Below are 20,020 nucleotides of genomic sequence, written 5' to 3'. Positions count from 1 at the left end.
AGGATTCTTCAGACTTTTTGGCGGTTCAATCAATCGGTCAAAATCAGTCCGGCTTGTGATCTGCGGTTTGTTAGTGTCGGGGTGGTGTGGCAGGTGACTAGTTATCTACTCTTAGCATTTACTAAGTGGTTAGTGTTGTTCAAAGTGATGGTGTGGGATGGATGTATAGGTACCTGTGGAGTACTTGGCCTACCGGGGGCTACAGTATTAGGTGGTTAGGAGGAGCTGTGGGTGTGTGCGTACGTGGGCAGGTGCCGTTATGTGCCTGTGCTCGATATCTCCGTAGCTACTATCTAGTCTGTTTTGTGGTTCTGTGGTTCTGTGGTCTCGGGGATTAATGTACCAGTGATATAGCATTAGTAGCAGTATGTACTGCCAGTATCGGGAATGTACCTTCTACAGCACATGGCAACACTGGTATCTGCTCAAAGGATATATTGACCGCTACCTGCATAGCTAATTCAAGAACAACAAGGGAAATGATAATGTGATAGAATGAAACAATCAATCTTCGCTCCTGGAACGCCAACCAGACTCACATCACGTCTTTTGCATAGCATGGAAGAAAAAACAAAACAAAAACAAAATTAGAGAAGCAACCCACGGAAAAGGAAAAATGCCCGAGCTGATCAGCAGGGGTCCGATCCAATCCGGCCAGGTGAACTGTCTCATCACCGCCATCCTTCGTCGGGGAATAATCGGAATAACAGCTCATGCCGGTTGAGTTCAAGACATGACAATACTCTCAACTACGCACTAGCTCCATTCTCGCCCTCTCCAGATGGGTAATCCGTCATCCCCTCATCCTGTCCGTCACCGCTGTCCCCGGCCAGCACCTTCGTCCGGGGGATCTGATGATCCGGCAAGGGCGTGCCCGGCGTCGCGGCAACCACGTTGTCGTTCTCATCGACGAACTCAAAGTTGTATCTCGACAGCAAGTGCGGGATGGCCGAGAGCTGCGGGCCATACCGGGCCGTGTTGTCGTATAGTTCGAAGAGTGGGACGGCGAGGAGTTTCATGTTCTTCGGGACGGAAAGGACCTCTGCACAACACATGTCAATCGGACCATTCTTCCCTTCTCGCCCGGAACTGCTATTCATATGTGGGGGATAGAATGCTTACTCTTCTTCGGCAACTGAATGAAATACAACTTCTTGCACTCCTTCGGCCGAGTCACATGTCCCGGCAGAAACGGGTACATGAACGTCTCAAAGTTCGGCCTCCACCATTGCGCCAACGTGTCCCCAATCTCCCAGTCTTCGTTCACGCCTTCTCCCGAGAACTGCGAGCCGACGGGTGCGAGACGCTCATTGAGCCGTTTCTTGAAGCCCTCGACTTCGTCGTCTTCGAAGTTGAGGTAGTCACCGGGACTAGAGACCAAAAACAATGTAAGTAAGAAGCTCGAAGCTCCATAATCCACATGGTATAGGAACGCACAGCTTGAAAAACGCGTTGGCAATCTGCAGCATCAACACATGAGGATGGTTGTGTTCGTGGCAGACGAGGACGCCCTCGCAGGTGCGTCTCATGCCATGTAGGTCGTAGTGCTCCTCGAGACGTTTTAGACGCGCCAGCACGGACGGGTCCTCCTCCGGTTGGGTTTCCTTGGTGCCGAATGTGTAGTTGGAGAGGGGGTACAGGCGGATTGTTTTGGGTTGTTGCGCGGAGAAGTCTTTAGGGATGATGGGGCTATTATTCAGGATATGGTCAGTGGTGAATGCGTGGAGAAGGAAGCGGTAGTGAGGTAGGTCGGTGGCAGGACGTACGGGCGCGAGCTTTGGATCGCCGTCGCGGTGGTGGTCGACATGGTGAACGCAGGGGAAGCCAATGCGCCGCGAGTAAACAGGCTGGAGGAGTTGAATGCTGGATACGTAGCCAGGAAGTCAAGAGCGGCTGGAGCTCTCGGTGGTGGATCGGCGATGATGGCGGAGCTGGGCTCGGCGTCGGAGCGGCCCTCCCGCGAAAACATTCGACCGCCCCGATGCTCGCCGTGTGAGTCTATTAGTCTTAAGTCTACAGTGTAGCTTCCATAGGAGTAATAGTGGAATCATCATAATGTTTATTCTTGCTGATTCTATTCTCATTTATCAGAGTAAATCTAACTCAAATCACAACCTAACCCCAAACACAACCCCATCCCTCCCATGCAACAAGCCCACGCCAACTATGCAAACCCAACAATACAACATCATGTCTATCAATGCGACGGACTTCCGCCCCAACATCCAACTCAATCATGAAGTCTAAAGCTTGGCGTCAAAGTCTTCGAATTCGCTCAGATCGGTTACCGGGCTGGGTCCAGCACTGACGGCCAGACGAGCCTTGAACTCGGGGACATTGTTGATGTAGGTAGACTGCTGGAGGTCACCGTTCGTGCCATTTGGCTGGACTGTTCCATCACTCTTCTTAGCCTCGATGCCCGCTTGCTTCAATTGCAAGCCCAGGCTGCTTTCGATCTGCGCGATGACGGGCTTGGTCTGCTGCTCGGAGAGACTCATGCCAGATTCGAGGAACGCCTTCAGAGTGGCCAGAATTTGAGCCTCGTCGCCGCCCGACACGTCGACGGTCGCAAAAGCAGTGCTCAGACGTTCCTGGTCAACAGCGAAGCCAGCCGCCTCCAACTGCTTGCCGAGGAACGAAACGACCTGGGCCTTCTGCTCCTCAGGCTTGGTGGCGTGCGCATGGGCACCGGCCTGGGCTTTGAGGTGAATCGCCAGCTTAGCCCGAGTCGCGGACTTGGGGTAGACGAATTGCTGGTAGAACTGGATGAGGTCGGCCTTGGTCAACGTCCGGACATTCGCAGCATCACTTTCGTTCTGCACGAAGTCGAAGTATTCCGAGCCGATATGGGACCAGAACCGATTGGTCTCAGAGCTCAAGTTCTTAAGCTTCTCCAGCCGCTTGTTGATAACACTGCGCTTGTGGCTCTCAAACTCTTGCTCTGACATATTCGCCAGACTCTTCCCGAAACCGGTCAGGAAAGCGTCGATGCGAGACTCGAGATAAGCAGCATTGCGCTCACTCTGAATGATCACACGGTAACCCATGGTCGTCGCAGAGTAGCGGGCGCCACTCCATACGACATAACCAAGCTGCTCCTTGCTCCGCAGTTGGTCAAAGGCAGGCTCATCCGTCATCTGAGCAAACAGCAGCAGCTTGGCCCGCAGAGCATCGTCGTCAAGCTTTCCAACGAACAAGTAGTATTCAATGCAGTGGTTGACGTTGGCGGGATCCTTCAGGGCACGCTCGTAGACATAGTTGGCGCCCGGGGGAAGGATCATGTTGCGTCTAACGTGCCACTGGGATTCGGGCAGCGCACGGCTCTGAAGAGTCGACTCCACCAAATCGGTCATGCGCAGCGCATCCTCCTTGTACAAGTTACCGTGGGCCAGGACTTCGATGTGATTCTGGCGGAGAAGTTGAGGGAAGAAGCATGAAACGTCCTCTGCCTCGATGTGTACCAGCTCAGCGGCATACTGCTCGTTGAGCCACGTCCGTTCGGCAGTCAAGTAGCGCGTGTAGTCGCCAACCTGATAGAACGGTTGCTGGTACTCTGCGTTCTTGTAATTCCGAGTCATACGCTCTTTGATAATGTTGAAACGATCCGGTTTGATGACCAGATCCCGCATACTGGTAAGCACCTTTTCAAGGAGAACCGACATCTTATCATTGTATCCGCCAACTGAGATATCAAGGCCGAAGAGGCTGGCAGACAACGAATAGTCGAGACCCGCAAGCTCAGCGTCGTAGGAGTACTCGTTCAATGCGTCGCGAACCAGCTCGCAGTAGAACTTGGTCTTGACTAGGTTCGCCGGGGTAGCATACGCCAAGGGATTCCTCAGGGTGACATGAACAGTCGCCTTGGGGACCCAGAAACGGTCATCCTTCTTGTACCACAATCGGACATGGTCATCATGACGGATCAGCTTGGGGGTCTTGGCCGGCTCAGACACCTCCTTCTTCTCCACAGTGAGTCTGGTAGGAACGAACTCGTTCTTGTGTGGGATGTGGAGCTCGGACAGTCTACTCTCAGGAGAAGTCTCCGCAGCCTTGCGGATGCTGTCCATAAAGTCTTCCGGAATATCTTCGACCTTATACTCAGTTCCGTACCATTTCTCACGGCAATTCCAGTCACCGGGGTAATCCTGGGCAACAATCACCATTCTGAAGTTATCGGGTCGCAGGTACGACAGCGCCTTCTTGACCAGCTCGGGTTCGAACTTCCGCAGGAGGTTGCCGCTGAGAAGCCATTCCCTGGGGTACGGCTTCTGCATCACACTGCTCAGGCGACTAGTGAAGCGACTGGCCGGGGACTTTTGCTTGAAACGGAACTCGACTTCAGCCAGGTTCTTCATTTCATCGAAGATCCACTGCTGGGGCTCGCGCTCCTTGATCATACCAATGTACTCAAACACCACCTTGGTGACCTCGCGATACTGTTTCAGACCCTCGGGAGTCAGCCGAACGGAGATGGTGAAGAAGGCGGAGCCCGGGCAAACAGGCATCACACCTGCGGACAAGCCGTTTGCCCAACCCTTCGCTTTGATGTAGGCCAGGATGCTGCCTGGACCTTCATGGCCGATCAGGTGGCTAAGATAACGGCTTGGTTGGGATTCGAACAACGACTCTTCATCCATGAAGGGAAAGTATAAGTCGAGCGAGCGCATATCCATGACTGGTTTGGCGAAGATCTGTTTGCCCAGATGTTCCGGTAGGCAAGGTTGAACGTGGTCCCAGCGGTTCTGAGGAAGATCTTGGTTCTTCACATGCTTGAACAAGTCACCCACCCACTGCTCCATTTCATCCAGAGAGTCCCGTCCCAACACCACCAATTTCATGATGTTGGACGAATAGTGCGCCTGGTAGAATTTGATAAACTCCTGTCGGACCTCCAGCCCCCGCTTTTGCGGCTCCTCTTTCAGAGTCTGCAGGTTCCCGGTCGAGAAATGGTGGTACGGGTGGGCAGGGTTGGACAAACTCTTGTTCAATTGCATCAACCGCCACAGGTCGCTCTGCAGGTTCTTCTTATTTTCCGAATCTACTGCCTGCAGCTCGCGGTCCAAGGTCGACTCGAGGAAAAGGGGCTCTACGAAGAACTGCGCAAAGCGATCCAGAGCACCATACAGGGGAGACGTGGGGTGGTTCGGCTTTGCGGGGGTGTCTGTGCCGTTCGATGTTCCATTGGCGCCGTTAGGTGTGTCGTCAGTAGAAGCCGTGGTGGCACCGACCTCAAAGAAATAGTTCGTCTCGGTGGCTGCGGTATAGGCGTTGGAGGAACCGGAGTTGGATGCTAGGTACTGATTGTAGGCATTCTCCTTGGGATACTACACAGAGTTAACATGTTTCCGCATAAGCCCAAACGGACAAGGGGTCTCGTATTCCGAGGGTGACCACCTACCTTCATCGTTCCCATAAAAAGCAGATGTTCTACCGCATGCGCCATGCCCGGCATGTCGTCTGCGTCTGAAAAGTTGCCGACATTGACATTGACGGCCGCACTAGCCTTGTCTGTGTCGGGATCATGTACGAGAAGAGCCTCTAGTTTGTTCGGCAGGCGAATGACACGATAGGAGCGATCATCGAGCTCGGGCTTCTCCAACTGCTCAGCGAGGCGCTCGATAGATCCCATGGTTGCGGTATGAGAGAAGAGGCGAGCACAAGAAGGGAGGGAAAGCGAGACAAGGGCGTGAGACGAGCGCAGGGCAGGAGATGAGGAGTAGCGCTCGTTCGGTGAGGGGAAGCGTGGCGAGGGGTAGATAGAAGGAGGGGCAATCGCCGCAGAGGCGCCTGACTTAGAGAAGGCGCGAAAAGCTGGGGAGCGAAGATATAAAGGCACTCGAGAGTTCCACAAGCGGCGTGTTGCAGGGGACCTTGGAGGCATCCAGAGAAAGGAGGGATCGGTTGCCGGGAAGCACCGCTCGGGGCGCAGGCGGTGTTGGGAAAGTTGCCGGCGTGGAAAGTGAAAGGGGTAAGGGAAGTCCCGTATTTGAAATTAGCAGTTTGAGAACTAAACAGAGCAAATGGGGTTAGCAGAACGCCACGTAGGAAGAGGTGAAGGGCAAGCGAGGCAATTACCGGGGTCAATGGTCGAAGTATATCTTGTGGCACGAAGGAGGGAGAGTGACTTGTCGGTGGGTTCCTCGGCGGGAGGCGATGCACAATGCATGGCTTGGGGCTTACTAGGCGGTGAAGCCCCGCGATAAGGCGGTCAACGTGGGATAGTACTTCATTGCATATTGTCTTTGCTAGTGAATTGGTTACTCTTTTACTACTGTGATGTGAGTTTGATCTCTAAAGATATTCTGCTTCTTTGTTGAATTGCAACGCCAACTCCTAGTAGCTGGCCTTTCACTCGGGGACTATTAGTGTCACTAGTACTACTGCTTCTATATATACCTCGGCAACTCCGCAGCTGGATATCTTCATTGCTAGTGCAGATTTCAATCATCAGTCCACATTCAAATTCATGAGTCTAAGGATTCAATCTCGAAGTAATAACAATTTTCCCATGAACTAAGATTATCTCTTCTACGTGTTGCTCAATGGTAATTGTCTAGTATCTTCACCTCAATTCCATTGTTTCCTCTTATCGAGTATATCTAGTCGACTACGGCGAACACCTGTTCACTATATAAATAGATGCATGCAGCAACTACAAAAACATTAACAAATACGCGAGGATACCTGTAGTAAATTAGCCATCTTGCCCTACCATATCGTCATCAGCACACTGATTGGCTCTCATACAGGCATGCTTCACTGAGAGCTAGACCGTATATTCACTACTTCATATTTTAATATATATATACCAAACGCAGGAATTGATTCCAGTGAAACAAACTACTACTATGCAGTGATTTAGTATAAGCTTGCCCTACTCTATACCAAATTCCCGTGATCATGACATGGCATACAATCATTAAATTTAGCTAATGACATACCAACACACACTCCTCCAGACATCCCACAATCAATTAATCAATCAATCAATCAATCAATCCCCAAGTCAACACAAATAACAACATCACATTAAACCCCCAAATACCCCAATAATCCCTAACCCTTGACTTCCCACTCTAACCCCCAATACAACAATCCACCCAACTCTAACAACTATCCGCACAAACCGTCAAGACCTCATCCGCCTCATCCTGACAACTCCTCACAACACTTCCAGCAGGGGGCACACCCCCAGCCCAACAAATACTCGGGCAGCTAGCATCACTCGAGACGAGACTAACCACACTACCCGAGAACGGATCGCCATAGACATCCGAGATATCATAAAACACGTTACCGGAGGACGTATCCAAAGTGTAGGCGTAATCCGTCTGCGGAGCGCCGCTGTACAGACCGTTCTCTGTGGTGGTGATCTTCAAAGCAACACCACCAGAGGTCGTATCGTAGTAGAAGGTCTCGCTGTAGCTGGAGCCCGGGTCGATGGTTTGCATGCTGCTGACGGAGCCGCCCACGGACCAGAGGTAGATCGGGGAGGTGCAGTTGTTTTGCACGATGGCGGAGCCAGTGGCGGTGGTTAGGGGGAGGAGGGGGAGGAGGGAGAGGAGGGTTTTGGTGGTGAGATGCATTTTGGTAGAGTGGTTTGAGTGGGTTTGATGGGAGGTGTTGTTGTGTGGATTGTTGGTTGGATGGATAGGACTTGGATGAAGGGAGGAAGGGTGGTTTATATATCTATTTATTTCCTGCTCTGTAGACATAGCTACTTGTATTCATGAAGAGAAGAGAATAATAGCAACTACATCATAGCAAACACAATCATCCCACTCATCATGAACAAAGGCATAGGCATAGGCATAGGTCATAATGTCTCACATCTCCTCTCCATCTCCATCGCCAAGTACATTAGCAGTCCACCAGATGCATTAGCAGCATATAGTACCACCCCAAAATAACACCCACTTCTATTCCAATCAATCGAACCGAAGCGAAGAGAACACTCGATGAATCAACTGACCCCGACTAAAACCCAACCAATGGATTATTCCATCACACCGCTTATATTCAGGCGTCCCATAGACTAGCCATACAATCATCCTATTCCAAGATATATTGTGCAAGAGGCTCAGTTCAGTCCCGTCCGATCCGTACATATGCAAATATAGGAAATATTGCAGTGCGGCTTACCCCGCGGGGTTCGTGCGTGAGACATTAGAGTTACATTATGAGTGAGATAAATACTTATGGTTAACTTTACTATTGTGTATGTCATGGTCAGGTGCATAAGTAAGCACATAAGCAGCGTGATGTCGGATGTAAGTCATAATAGGTATCACGATCCAATCATGAGATTCGGCTGTGGAGGAGTCATGGATGAACTACTCATGTATGTCTCAGTTCGGTTGCGGAGATTCGGATGATCGGATGGGGTTTCCTTGGCAGGAGATTAAGTAGTCAGCGGGTGTGTCTGCAGGTTGCTCGTATTGCAGTGGATTCTGGTTAGTGGGGTGAGATAGCATTGTTTTGTAGGCGAGATAGATTAATATATTGATGGGAGGCCTTGCGTGGGTCGAATCTCTTGTTGTATGAGGGGTTTGCATGGATGTGGTTATGGTGCTATGCGGCAGCCTGGACTACAATGGATGGGATGAAGAACTGTTCTTCCTGCCCGGCACACTAACAAATTCAGTTATAGGGCTACCCTTTAATTAGTGTGGGATATGTGAACAACGACAGCGGAATGCCTTATCATGAAGTATGCTCAACCAGTACCCTGCATCTCTACTAGGTACAATTGCAATGGTCATCCAAGACACAACCGAACTTCCCACCTATGCATAGATCCAACACAAACAAAATTACAGCGCGCACTCGACTTAAGACCTCGCTTAGCTCGGCACCGAACGGGGCTCCGCTTGGTTCTCTTTCGTCGGGGACCGGCTCTTCGACTTGGGCTTCTTCTCATCCTCCGTCTCCTCGCTATCTTGCACGTCCGCACGCTCGGAGATCCATTGGTATACCTCCTCTTTGTGGTGCATGAGCATCTCACTCAGACTGGCTTTGGGCGATTGGACGAGCTGGCCGTAGCGCTTGGATGGCTTGCGCCGAGTCTCCACGTTGTTCCAGACGCCGTGCGTGTGCGAGACGAAGACAAGGGAGTTCTAGCGGATGTGAGTATGGAATCACAGGATTTGAAGGGGCCGGTCGGCTTACATCTTTGTACCACCGCGACAGCCAGACCTGGGTGTGGGAGGCTATGGCGCGAACCGGGTTCTCGGCAACGAAGGAAACAACGCTGTTCACTCGCTTATACAATGTTTCTGTTCACACGTCAGCTGCTGCCTCCCTTTTTGAGGAAGATAACTCACCTCGGTTGATCAGTAGGTTGGCTACTCCGTAGAAAGCATTGCCTACGCCCATGAAGAAGATTTCGGTGGCCTCGCTCGGTCTGCGATTGTCAGTTTCAGGCTGCCTGTTGATAATCCCGGCATCACTAACTCGATATAGTTATCCCACAGGTAGCCCGCCAATTCCTCAGTAGCCGTGGGCCGATTTTCGTCTTCTTCCTCATATTTACCGGATGACTGTATGGATCAGTACTCATTCAACAGCTGATATAGTCACCGAGCTTACAGGATCGATCGTCACATGCTTAGGGATATTAACATCGATGACTGCATACCCCTTGCTCACAGTCCACCCAATGTATTCCTTCATGACATCAGCCTACTACTGTCAGCACATGTGCATTATTATGGCGCAGACACATACCAGCCAGCAGTTATGGGCTTCCAACTTGTTGGTGACCGGATGGGGCAAACCCATGATCTCAGGACTGCGTATGGTTAATTAAACGCTTGATTTGCCGACAATTCATCGGCAGCGAACTCACGGATCATGAAATATCACTATAAGTGGCACGGCTTGGTGATAGTTGGGGCTGCATGGAGTTAGCAGAGCCAAACGCGTTGTGGTTCTACTTACCTTGCTAGAACCTGATTTTCGAAAGACCGGGAGATGGCAGTACGATATATGAAGAGAGATGTGAGCTTGTAGTTGTCGTAAAGTTGTTTTGACTGGTAAGCGCGTATAACATCTGTAGAAGTTAGCATTGCCGGGTAAGGGGTGCGGGATCTTACCATGAAGCCTATCGGTGAAGAGCCCATCCTGAGGAGGCCCTTTAGGGTACATGCAGTGCCAGTAATGCGACTGGATCATCATCACACGCCGTACAGTTGTGGTGGCCAGAGCTGAAGGTGAAGTGGTATGAAGTCGGTCCGGCGGGTCTCCCATCAGCGTCTTTGTGACAGCGAGTGCTGACTTGGAAATCGACCTGAAGTTATAACCACCCTATCATTTGGTTAGCCTACAAATCTCAACAACCTCTGTGTGCGCATACCTCGAGACAAACAGCAACCTTGCCATTGGCAAGCGTCATGAGCATGTGTGTCATGTGAGCGTAGCACGAAGGTGTAACGAAACATCCACCAAGCTCGTCGCCTGCAGCCGCATCAAACCCAGAGGCAACTGATCCATGTTAGAGATACACACCCACTACTCGAGTCCTTACGTACCGATGACAAGGTCCGGGTTGAACTCATGAGCAATTGGCATGACAACTTGTTGAAAAGCATACATATAGTCACCATCGCCCATTCCTTGGCTCGGCCAGGGTATATTCACGTTTCTGAAGATGTCAGACAAGCTTTCGCATAACAGAAATCTAGCAGCCTACCTTCCAACACCCGGGCCTTCGCCACAGTGATCCCAGTCACCTTCTTCTCCTCCAGGATAGAATTTCCCATCCTGATACACATGGAGTGAGATGTATAGGATATTAGGGTCATCATAGAAAGCTTTTTGAATACCATTTCCTAGAAGAGTGAGTCAGATGCTTTCATTCCATGCGTAATATGAGCCCCTAATTACCGTGATGCACGTCCCTAGTCGGTCAGTATCTCCGCAGATTGAAGTGAAAAGGGCTAAGCATACCAGTCGAGAATCAAAATCTTTCTGCAGCTATCACCCAGTCGATTCTGACAAACACGGGCTGCTACGGAGACATTATTGAACAGACAAAATCCCATAGTTTTGTCGTGCTCGGCATGATGCCCCGGAGGCCGGATCACCGCAATGGCATTCTTGACCTTCCGGGTTGCAACAGCCAAGCATGTCTCAATCGCGCCTCCAACTGACAGAATTGATGATGCAAACGTCAATTTATTAAAGTATATTGAGTCACGTGTGTGTTCCAATGCAATGAGCTCATCATCAGACATGTCTGTTAACCGTTAGAGAACCAGAACATGAACCAGAACCTGAAAGACAATGAACATAGGTCTACCTTTGGTGCTTTCTACGAATGCAAAATGGTCAGGCGTATGAATCAGCGAGATCTCCGCTTCAGTAGCATTGCGAGCATTGATGCGCTTCAGCGGTCGTGAGACAAGCGGACGGCACGATTCGGGATCATCGACTAGTCCCGCTCGACAAAGTTCCTTGTAAATGTAGTAGATGCGTCGCGGATCCTCTGGATGAACGTCCGCTGTTGGCCGCACTTCACAGTGATAACGCATCTGAACGTCGTAACATAACCCAGAAGGCAGTGAGGCGATGGGAAGCCCAGTGCGGGCTACAGTATCCTCATCAGACCAATCCGAGTTGTCCTCGACAAGACTATCTTGCTTGTCAAAGTCTTCAGTAGTGGCGTCGCCAGAGTCTGACTTGGGCAGGCTTTTGGGTGGCGATACTCCCTGATCTTCTGCCGATGCTGTGTTCTCAGGCCTCGGGTCTCCCGAGTGTACAGACAACGGCAGCTTCATGGTCGGACCCAGCAATGGCGGTGCAATAGATGGATCCGAGCTACCATTGAGCTGGCCAGCACCCTGGCTGCTGGGCCCATTGCTTGGCCATTGATGTGAAGAAACAGAGGTGGGGTGGTGGGAGCCTGCCTCTCCCATGACGGTGTCTTCGTCCTCATCCATTGCCATGGATATTGGATGTGTGAGAGCGCCTAGTTTCTTCCTGACTGATGATTTACCAGTGCGCAAATGTCATGGTCAAATGTGCAGATTAGAATCAGATAATGTTCACTAGACGGTGGAGTTCCGCTCAAAAGTAACACCGGGAATACGACGAATGCAGATGACCCAAGGCACAGGTGGCAGACAAGTGAGAGATAAATAAGAGATTAGACTAAGTTGGTCGGGGTTGGAGCCTTGCGAACCAGCACACAAGCAGAACCGAGGTCGCTGTATGGAGAGTTGAGAGAGCACAAAACAAGGGAACTAGTAGATAGTACTAGGTCCGAAGCTCAGAGGCTCAGCCGCGACAACGACCAATGCAAGGAGGACCAGGCCGTATCAGAAGAAAGTGAAAGCGTCGCAAAATACAACTTGAGGCCAAGTCTAAAAGGGCCACGGGTGGCTGTTGGTACGGTAGTCACCGCAACGCGCACACCAGCATAGGAGATCTGGTCCAGGAGTCTTGGATCAATGTAGCTCTAAAATCCGTGGTCGAGCTGCCCTCCACGTGACTTGGATGGCCGCGGACACCCCTCGGTCCACCCAAAAGTACCAAGTGAACACTCAAGAAGGGGATATGGAGCTCGTTTTGTTTCTTGAAGGAGGTGACGAAAATCTGCAATGACTGGGATGTGGCATGGACCAAAAGCCCGAGGTATCATCATTCTTGCACCGCTAGAAAACGCCGAGAAAACCCCGCGGCTCGCCGAAGTCGATCAAGCATACGCAGTCCAATTCACTGCAGAGCTTAGTCACCACCGCAGCATTGCATCTGGGGCCGACGTTATCAACCGGTGCATGCTGAGAACTACTACATTGCCAATGCTACCAGGTCTCTCCCTACGAAATTAGTATGCCGTCGTGGACATCTTACGTACTGACCAAGGCCGGAATTTTGAACGTGAAATATGAACATTGTATCATTTCATTAAATTGTACGTCATCATGAGCTTTTACGCTAGGAGTTAAGACCTTCTCAAGCTTCCCCACACACTGGGTTCCGCGAGAGTCGTCTGCGCTCGGCAATCAGTCTCACTCACAGCACACTTCTGAATTCAGCTTGCCGTCCTGATTCCTACTGGGAGTCAACCTTGGAGATGTAGGCTAGAAAAAAGGTTAGTAAATTGTCACAGATATCTGAGCAGAGGATAGAATGTCCTTACCAATGAGGTCGACAACACGGCGGGAGTAACCCCACTCGTTGTCGTACCAGGAGACGAGCTTGACGAAGTTGGAGTTAAGGGCGATACCGGCCTTGGCATCGAAGATGGAGGAGTGGTCGTCACCGTTCAGGTCGGAGGAGACGATGTCGTCCTCAGTGTAGCCGAGGATGCCTATGACGGGATTAGTTATCGAACCAGACGGTGTCATTTTAACGTAGAAACTCACCCTTGAGCTCGTTCTCGGAAGCATCCTTGAGGGCCTTCTTGATCTCGTCGTAGCTGGTGGCCTTCTCGAGGCGGCAGGTCAAGTCGACAACGGAGACGTTGGAGGTGGGCACACGCATGGCCATACCAGTGAGCTTGCCGTTAAGGGTGGGGATGACCTTGCCGACAGCCTTGGCAGCACCGGTGGAGGAGGGGATGATGTTCTGGGCCGCAGTACGGCCACCACGCCAGTCCTTGCTGGAGGGGGCATCGACGACCTTCTGGGTAGCGGTGTAGGAGTGGACAGTGGTCATGAGACCCTCAACGATGCCGAACTTGTCGTTGATGACCTTGGCGAGGGGAGCAAGGCAGTTGGTGGTGCAAGAGGCGTTGGAGAGGACGTTGATGTCCTTGGTGTAGGAGGTGTTGTTGACACCCATGACGAACATGGGGGCATCAGCGGAAGGAGCAGAGATGACGACCTTCTTGGCACCACCCTTCAAGTGAGCGGCGGCCTTCTCCTGGGTGGTGAAAACACCAGTGGACTCGACGATGTAGTCAGCGCCGGTGGTACCCCAGGGGATGGCAGCGGGGTCACGCTCAGCGAAGAAGCGGATCTTCTTGCCGTTGACGATCAGACCCTCCTCGTAGGTCTCGATGGTGCCCTTGAACTGGCCGTGGGTGCTGTCGTACTTGAGCATGTAGGCCTATTGCAGATTCACCTCGTTAGCCACTTGCTTCTTGTTGATCTATAGCAGACAATGCATGAGGCGGAACGTACAGCATAGTGGGTCTCGATGAAGGGGTCGTTGACAGCAACGACGTCAACCTCGCCGTGGTTGATGCTGTGCAGCCAAACATGTTAGTATAACGTTCTCGCAATGTCGATTAGACTCCATGGGTCCCAGATAGGGCGCATCGAGTTACGGTGAAAGACGGCACTCACGCGTTACGGAAGACCTGTATACTCATGTTAGTCTCTACCACCCGGAAGCAATAATGAGGGAAGAGCAACTTACGATACGTCCGATACGACCGAAGCCGTTGATACCGACCTAAATGGGATTGATGTGAGTATACAAGATCATCAGGCTGGTAGATAGCTGAACCACGCCTGGCAAGTCGTTGGCGTACCTTGGGAGCCATTGTGTAGATGTGTCTGTTCGGCGGGGTAATAGGTCAGTCAAAGCTTCGTGATGTAATGAGAGGAGGGGAAGCTGGCAGAGAGGGAGATGATGTGAAAGATGCAAAGCCAGAGAGATGGGAGGAAGACTCACTTGAAGATGAATTGGATGGAAAGAGGACAGATGTGATGAGGAGAGGATGGATGAAGAAGAAGAAGAGAGAAAGTAAAAGGGAGGAAGGAAAAGTTCAGCGGTGGGGGAGGGGAAGTAGAAAAAGGGTAGAGGGGGAGGGAACCTCAGGACTGACGCAACGACCAGATCAGGCCTTCTGCTGGGTCCTCCGCTCCTGGAGGAGGTACAGATGCCGCGCCCAGTCGAATGCGCACACCGGGGAGACAGACGGGGCAAAAGCTACCTGAGCTCTGCCACGGCATGAAGATGGGTCAATTGTCAGCTGGGATTCCCGGCTTGCGCCGCTCCCCAGTTCCCCAGCAGCCCTTTCCGGTTTCATACACCGGGCAAAGCAGGAGACTCACGATATTTGGATCTCCTGCTCCCCCTCGGCAGCTGCCGTACCGACCAATGAGCGTGTCCCACCTCCATCACACCGGGTACTCACCCTTCACTATCTCGATTCTCGAGAATATTTTGCCAGTTCGTCGGGTTCAATTGATACCTACTACCTAGGTTATACGGAACTCCAGCTCGGGACAACGGGTCTATCCCCCGGGTTTTTGTTACGATCCTACCCGTAGACTGCCGCGGAGGCGAGGAATTGGACGGGATGAGATGATGTAATAGAATCGGCCCATCCATAGAGTCATATACCATAGTAGTATTTACTAGGTAGTCAGTTGTTATTATTATTATTATTCACTCCAGAAAATAATACTGCTAACTACTACTCTTCCAACCCAAAAAGAGGGGCAGTGCCGGCCTTGCCGCTTTCGGCCCGTGATCCCGGTGATGGAATAACGTTAGTCCAGTACCCCTCCATGTTGGAGTCGCGTGGCTGGACCCCAAAGGCGGTACCTTCTCCTTCCCCATTCTTAGTATTCTGGCCCCTCTTGGGTCTCTCCCGTCACCCAAATCAATTCACCGGAGTCCTCACCGGTCATCACGCGCTTGGTCATATTTTTTTTTCCTCTCCTTTTTGGAGCGGGATGAGTGGGATGATGGCTCCAACGGTTCATCTCATTCGGCCGGGCGCGCGTCTAATTGCTTGAAAGCTACGGATCCATGGGGGGGCATAATGCATACATATTATTGCTGAGGGTACCCATGTCGGTGATGCTCTGGCCTCTTTCAAATACTCCAACCAAATGGACGAATCCGATATGTCAGATGCATGATAACGGATGCATGTGGCTTTGATTTGGGAATTAACTGGCTGGGACTTTTCTTTCTTTTCGGTACAATAACATCAGTGGTACCGTAGCATAACTATCTATGGCCGCCTAAAGGCCGCGCACCAAGGTTTGTCCCTACATACTAAGTATAATTGCACGCCACATCGGTGTGCTCGGATTTATTCAATTGGCGACATTCATGACTTGGGAGTGTAGCACAACTCCAAACGGCTCTGGTTTGACTCGGGTTTCATGATCATGCTGGCGTGTCAATGTCCAGGGTCGCGGAGACCGGGAGATGGTTCTAGTACTTTCTACATATTGCTGAAAAGTGGCCCCATCCAGCCTCCAGCCTTACATGGGGTAAATGCACCAGGTTACTTCGAGCAAGTGACACCGTGTGGCCACAGCCCGTATTGCTTAGAAATGCCTTCATTGTCTTCACCGGCCACCGATGTTGGTATGTCAGGAGACGCAAGCCGTGAGACAACAAAGCATCGGCAGGTACTTCGCCACTCATCATCGTTTCCGCTCCTACCTGGTTGGGAAGCCATAGCGATCAAGGATTTCTAATGATCTATTTGCCCCCTGACTCATGCTGCGGCATGGGAGAATATAGGACGTGAGGTCACCACTGACGTGGTTCTATTATATTGATAGTAAGCGGTCATTGCGAATGATATCGACAACATGCATAGTCATAAAAGTCTCCCATCACAGCAGCCAAGAAAGCCAGTGTGAAGCCAGAAATGCGCAAATCCAAGGTGAATTCGCGCTCACTCCATTGAAACCACATCTATAAATACACAGGAGGCAAGGCCTAGCAATATCTCTCGCGCTCCTTCCCCAGAATCTGTCACCTTACTCCTCCTTGACACCACCCCTCCAGTTCTTCTCCGCGTTCTCAACGGAGGCCTTGTCGCTCTTGATCTGGCCCTGGTTCAGGAAGCTGTTGTTGGCCTTGAAGGGGCGCTGGAGGTCACCGGTGGCAGGCTTGCCGAAGACGTGGATCTTGACCAGGTTCGACTCGAAGGCACCCTTGAGGGGGATGATGGACTGGATCAGGAGAGGGTTGGTGTACTTGAAGTAAAGGTGCATCACACCCATCATACCCACGCCCATCAGCTGGCTCCTCATCAGCTGGCGCAGCTGTCCCTTGTCGTACTCCATGTTGGTAGTGGTGACCGGCTTGGGCTCCTCGCCGCTACCCATAGGAGAAGGCTCCACGTATTTCAGGGTAGTCAGATCTGATCATAGAGTATTAGAGGACTGTAGCTTAATGAAGACTGAATAGAAAGCATACCATTCTTTTTGTTGATCTTCGACTGAGTGTACAGATACACTCCCAGAATGATCACGTTGGACAGGATGTACATGCCACGGACCAGCATAAGGACATCGGGGTCCTCGAAGGGAACCTTCTTCGCCAGCTGCATCATCACCACGATGATGGCCAGGTTGGTACTGCAAGACAGGCGACATGTCAGTATTATTCCCCGAGTAGCATCACGACATGGCAGACCATGGTCGTTTGAGTCGCGTGCAGAATAACGCAGGAATCACTTACACTTGAGGAGACACCATCTTGCCGGTAGTACTGGGACTGGGGAGCCTTGAGAAGTGAGGAGCAGCACACGATGATGTGAAACTGGGGAGGATGGGGAACGCGTGCGCAAGGACAGAAACTTCGAACTGCGGAACTGGAGCCCCGGGGAAGTCGGACAGCTGTCCAGATAGTGAGGATCACGTGCTTGCTCTTGACCTCTCTTGGCTTAGCCGTATCAGTGTAAGGCGTGAGGGAAGATAGCGGCGATAAGCAAGTGATAAGCAGGTTTATTACCTGATTCGGCGGTTCAAGGTCTACTGCAGCCTGAGGCATAAAGTCCCCCGGACAAGGCAAAAGGCACAGATCACCTGGTTGCTTAGATAATCCGCTGAGCAACTATCATGGTCTGCACACTCTCCTGCCAACCTCTGTTATATCGCTACGAACGTGTGCAAACTCCCCACGTTACGGTTTAAGAGTCTCTATGTCCTCTCTCCGCCGATTAGGCCCACTGGTGCAAGTATATTGATGCAATTATATTTGCTCACAAGTGTGGTATGTCTGGGATTTGGGGATTCGACTACTGAGTGACTCTACCCAGCAATGGCGTGGACGCTCAGCCCCAGCTCCATGCGCCCGATAAAGCGAGGCCATCGGTGCTTTGGCTGAAAGTCTTTCTCGGGATTATGACAAGATACAAGGACTTGAAGCTTGTACATCGCTGCCTTTGCAACGGCGACCAACAACCACCTCGCCCGTTATGACATCTCCGTGGATGGAAGCTGAGCAGGTTTCCCAAAACGGACTAGCGCCACTCGACGGTCGACGCCCGTCTTTAGCGACCAGGATGGCTCTGACATTTCTGACTCCTTCATCCATCAACAACGCGCGTGCTTGTGCTGCATCGGATCGCACCAACATCCACCATCACGTTCTACCACTTCCAATACTCGACTGACGCGACATTTTCGCCCCTGCGGCCCCAAATCTCGACGCTTTTGCAAAATGCCTGGTGGAAAGGGAAAGTCTATCGGTGGAAAGGCCGGCTCCAAGGACTCTGCGGGGAAGAGCCAGAAGTCCCACAGCGCAAAGGCTGGTCTGCAGGTCCGTATTCGTCCTTTTTTTCTCCCTGCAGGCATATGACATTTGATCCATCCCATGGCGTCTGGCGGCGACATACCACTGAAACCGTTATGGCGTGGGATTTTGCTTTTTGCCTCCTTTGCCCCTCGCGATCGCCTTTATGTTCGCAAAAGCACGCGTATAGCTTTCTTATATCGAACATAATCCCTTTAAGAGCTATATCGCACCGGCTTGTCGCGGTTCGGGCGACTGGTTGAGAGGGGTGGCGGTCACGATCCCTCCCGTATCCACCTTCACATCAAAGCTTCACTTCACACATTCATGCCTATCTACTATCATCAGTCCCGGTCGCTGACAGTATCCTTCAATCACAGTTCCCTTGCGGTCGTGTTAAGCGCTTTTTGAAGAACAACACCCAGAACAAGATGCGCGTTGGCGCCAAAGGTACGACCCTTTTATCCAGGCCTACAGAAGGCGCACCTTCCTTTGTATTCTCTTTCAGCCATGCTGACAAATCCCGATCGCAGCCGCCGTGTATGTCACCGCTGTTCTCGAATATCTGACTGCGGAAGTCCTCGAATTGGCCGGAAACGCTGCCAAGGATCTCAAAGTCAAGCGTATCACCCCGCGTCATCTGCAGCTCGCCATCCGTGGTGATGAGGAGTTGGATACCCTGATCCGCGCCACTATTGCCTTCGGAGGTGTTCTGCCGCGCATCAACCGCGCGCTCCTGCTGAAGGTGGAGCAAAAGAAGAAGAGCAAGACCGAGGCTTAAATGATGGTGGATACCCGACGAACTCCGGCGTTTGGTGATTGAATGATCGTTAAAGGGAAAAAAAAGCTAGGAACGGGTTCTTTATTGTGATCATGATGCTACTTCCACCCCCTCTGCAAAATTACGCCCGAACAGGGAGGCAAGGAAATCAGGTCACGTCCTTCTGACGAACAAAAAAGCCCACCTTTTATTCTCGTGACGCTACGAAGCTCGAGATGATTATTTTCCAAGTTCTTCCTTGCTTCCCCCCATCTTTTATTTTACTATTATTATTTTATCTCCCCTGACAGCTTGATGTCTTTTGTGTGTATTCCGTGTTTCATGTCAAATTTTCCAAGGGCGCTGTAATGGGAAAAAGGGGATATGTTTCGGTAGTGGGAAAGTTATTATTTATTTATTTATTTTCCATGACCTTTCTTTTCTTTACATTTTTACCCCCTTTATTCCTGTACTCTCTATTTTCTCTAAAATCAACGGGTCTGTACGAGTCTACCTTATTCACCGCCTTCTATTTTCTTCTTTTCTTCCTTCTATGTGACTGACCCATTCATTCATTCCTACCCTGCTGATACTCAAAAAGAAATGGGTGGGTGTGATATAACAGGAGTCGTACTACATGTGTATGGTGTGAGTAGATCCTAACTACCTTAGTAACTGAATGAATACTTGAACCAGCTTGTATGAAATGACTACTAGTACTATCATAGTACGTATATATTCACGCCTGATATCATATCCAACACTTCGCGTTAGTACTAGTTGAGTTGATAAGTAGTTTCAGAGTGATCTACATACATA

The 20,020-nt window shown here is 51.0% G+C and overlaps 7 protein-coding genes across 7 annotated transcripts; 1 reads left to right on the top strand and 6 right to left on the bottom strand.

Annotated features, from left to right (window-relative positions):
* Nucleotides 1-749: 749 nt before the first annotated feature.
* On the bottom strand, nt 750-1,969 carry AtWU_09470 (cleavage and polyadenylation specificity factor subunit 5; the record flags this gene model as incomplete). Its single annotated transcript, XM_035504576.1, has 4 exons — nt 750-1,042; nt 1,123-1,370; nt 1,438-1,689; nt 1,767-1,969. The coding sequence occupies 4 exons, from the start codon at nt 1,967-1,969 to the stop codon at nt 750-752; spliced, it is 996 nt and encodes a 331-aa protein (XP_035360469.1).
* A 274-nt stretch (nt 1,970-2,243) lies between these two features.
* On the bottom strand, nt 2,244-5,629 carry AtWU_09469 (a-pheromone processing metallopeptidase Ste23; the record flags this gene model as incomplete). Its single annotated transcript, XM_035504575.1, has 2 exons — nt 2,244-5,324; nt 5,399-5,629. 2 exons carry the CDS (start codon nt 5,627-5,629, stop codon nt 2,244-2,246), a joined length of 3,312 nt encoding a protein of 1,103 aa, XP_035360468.1.
* Nucleotides 5,630-7,106: 1,477 nt separating this feature from the next.
* AtWU_09468 (putative BYS1 domain protein) lies at nt 7,107-7,586 on the bottom strand (the record flags this gene model as incomplete). The annotated part of the gene is made up of 1 exon (XM_035504574.1): nt 7,107-7,586. The coding sequence occupies one exon, from the start codon at nt 7,584-7,586 to the stop codon at nt 7,107-7,109; it is 480 nt and encodes a 159-aa protein (XP_035360467.1).
* Nucleotides 7,587-8,843: 1,257 nt separating this feature from the next.
* Nucleotides 8,844-11,945, bottom strand: hdaA (histone deacetylase hdaA; the record flags this gene model as incomplete). Its single annotated transcript, XM_035504573.1, has 15 exons — nt 8,844-9,116; nt 9,169-9,275; nt 9,324-9,403; nt 9,454-9,539; nt 9,589-9,681; nt 9,727-9,790; nt 9,848-9,895; nt 9,940-10,051; nt 10,095-10,305; nt 10,355-10,482; nt 10,530-10,642; nt 10,691-10,829; nt 10,885-10,898; nt 10,948-11,236; nt 11,300-11,945. 15 exons carry the CDS (start codon nt 11,943-11,945, stop codon nt 8,844-8,846), a joined length of 2,403 nt encoding a protein of 800 aa, XP_035360466.1.
* Nucleotides 11,946-13,053: 1,108 nt separating this feature from the next.
* On the bottom strand, nt 13,054-14,491 carry gpdA (glyceraldehyde 3-phosphate dehydrogenase GpdA; the record flags this gene model as incomplete). Its single annotated transcript, XM_035504572.1, has 7 exons — nt 13,054-13,082; nt 13,142-13,312; nt 13,368-14,052; nt 14,127-14,190; nt 14,292-14,305; nt 14,365-14,400; nt 14,480-14,491. The coding sequence occupies 7 exons, from the start codon at nt 14,489-14,491 to the stop codon at nt 13,054-13,056; spliced, it is 1,011 nt and encodes a 336-aa protein (XP_035360465.1).
* Nucleotides 14,492-16,679: 2,188 nt separating this feature from the next.
* Nucleotides 16,680-17,402, bottom strand: AtWU_09465 (PHO88 family protein; the record flags this gene model as incomplete). Its single annotated transcript, XM_035504571.1, has 3 exons — nt 16,680-17,065; nt 17,122-17,282; nt 17,386-17,402. 3 exons carry the CDS (start codon nt 17,400-17,402, stop codon nt 16,680-16,682), a joined length of 564 nt encoding a protein of 187 aa, XP_035360464.1.
* A 967-nt stretch (nt 17,403-18,369) lies between these two features.
* On the top strand, nt 18,370-19,222 carry htz1 (histone H2AZ; the record flags this gene model as incomplete). Its single annotated transcript, XM_035504570.1, has 3 exons — nt 18,370-18,468; nt 18,822-18,891; nt 18,975-19,222. 3 exons carry the CDS (start codon nt 18,370-18,372, stop codon nt 19,220-19,222), a joined length of 417 nt encoding a protein of 138 aa, XP_035360463.1.
* Between the last annotated feature and the right edge of the window lie 798 nt (nt 19,223-20,020).

Source organism: Aspergillus tubingensis (assembly GCF_013340325.1).
Source record: "Aspergillus tubingensis WU-2223L DNA, scaffold_11, whole genome shotgun sequence".
Taxonomy (NCBI): Eukaryota; Fungi; Ascomycota; class Eurotiomycetes; order Eurotiales; family Aspergillaceae; genus Aspergillus; species Aspergillus tubingensis.
This window is presented reverse-complemented; position numbering and strand designations above follow the sequence as displayed.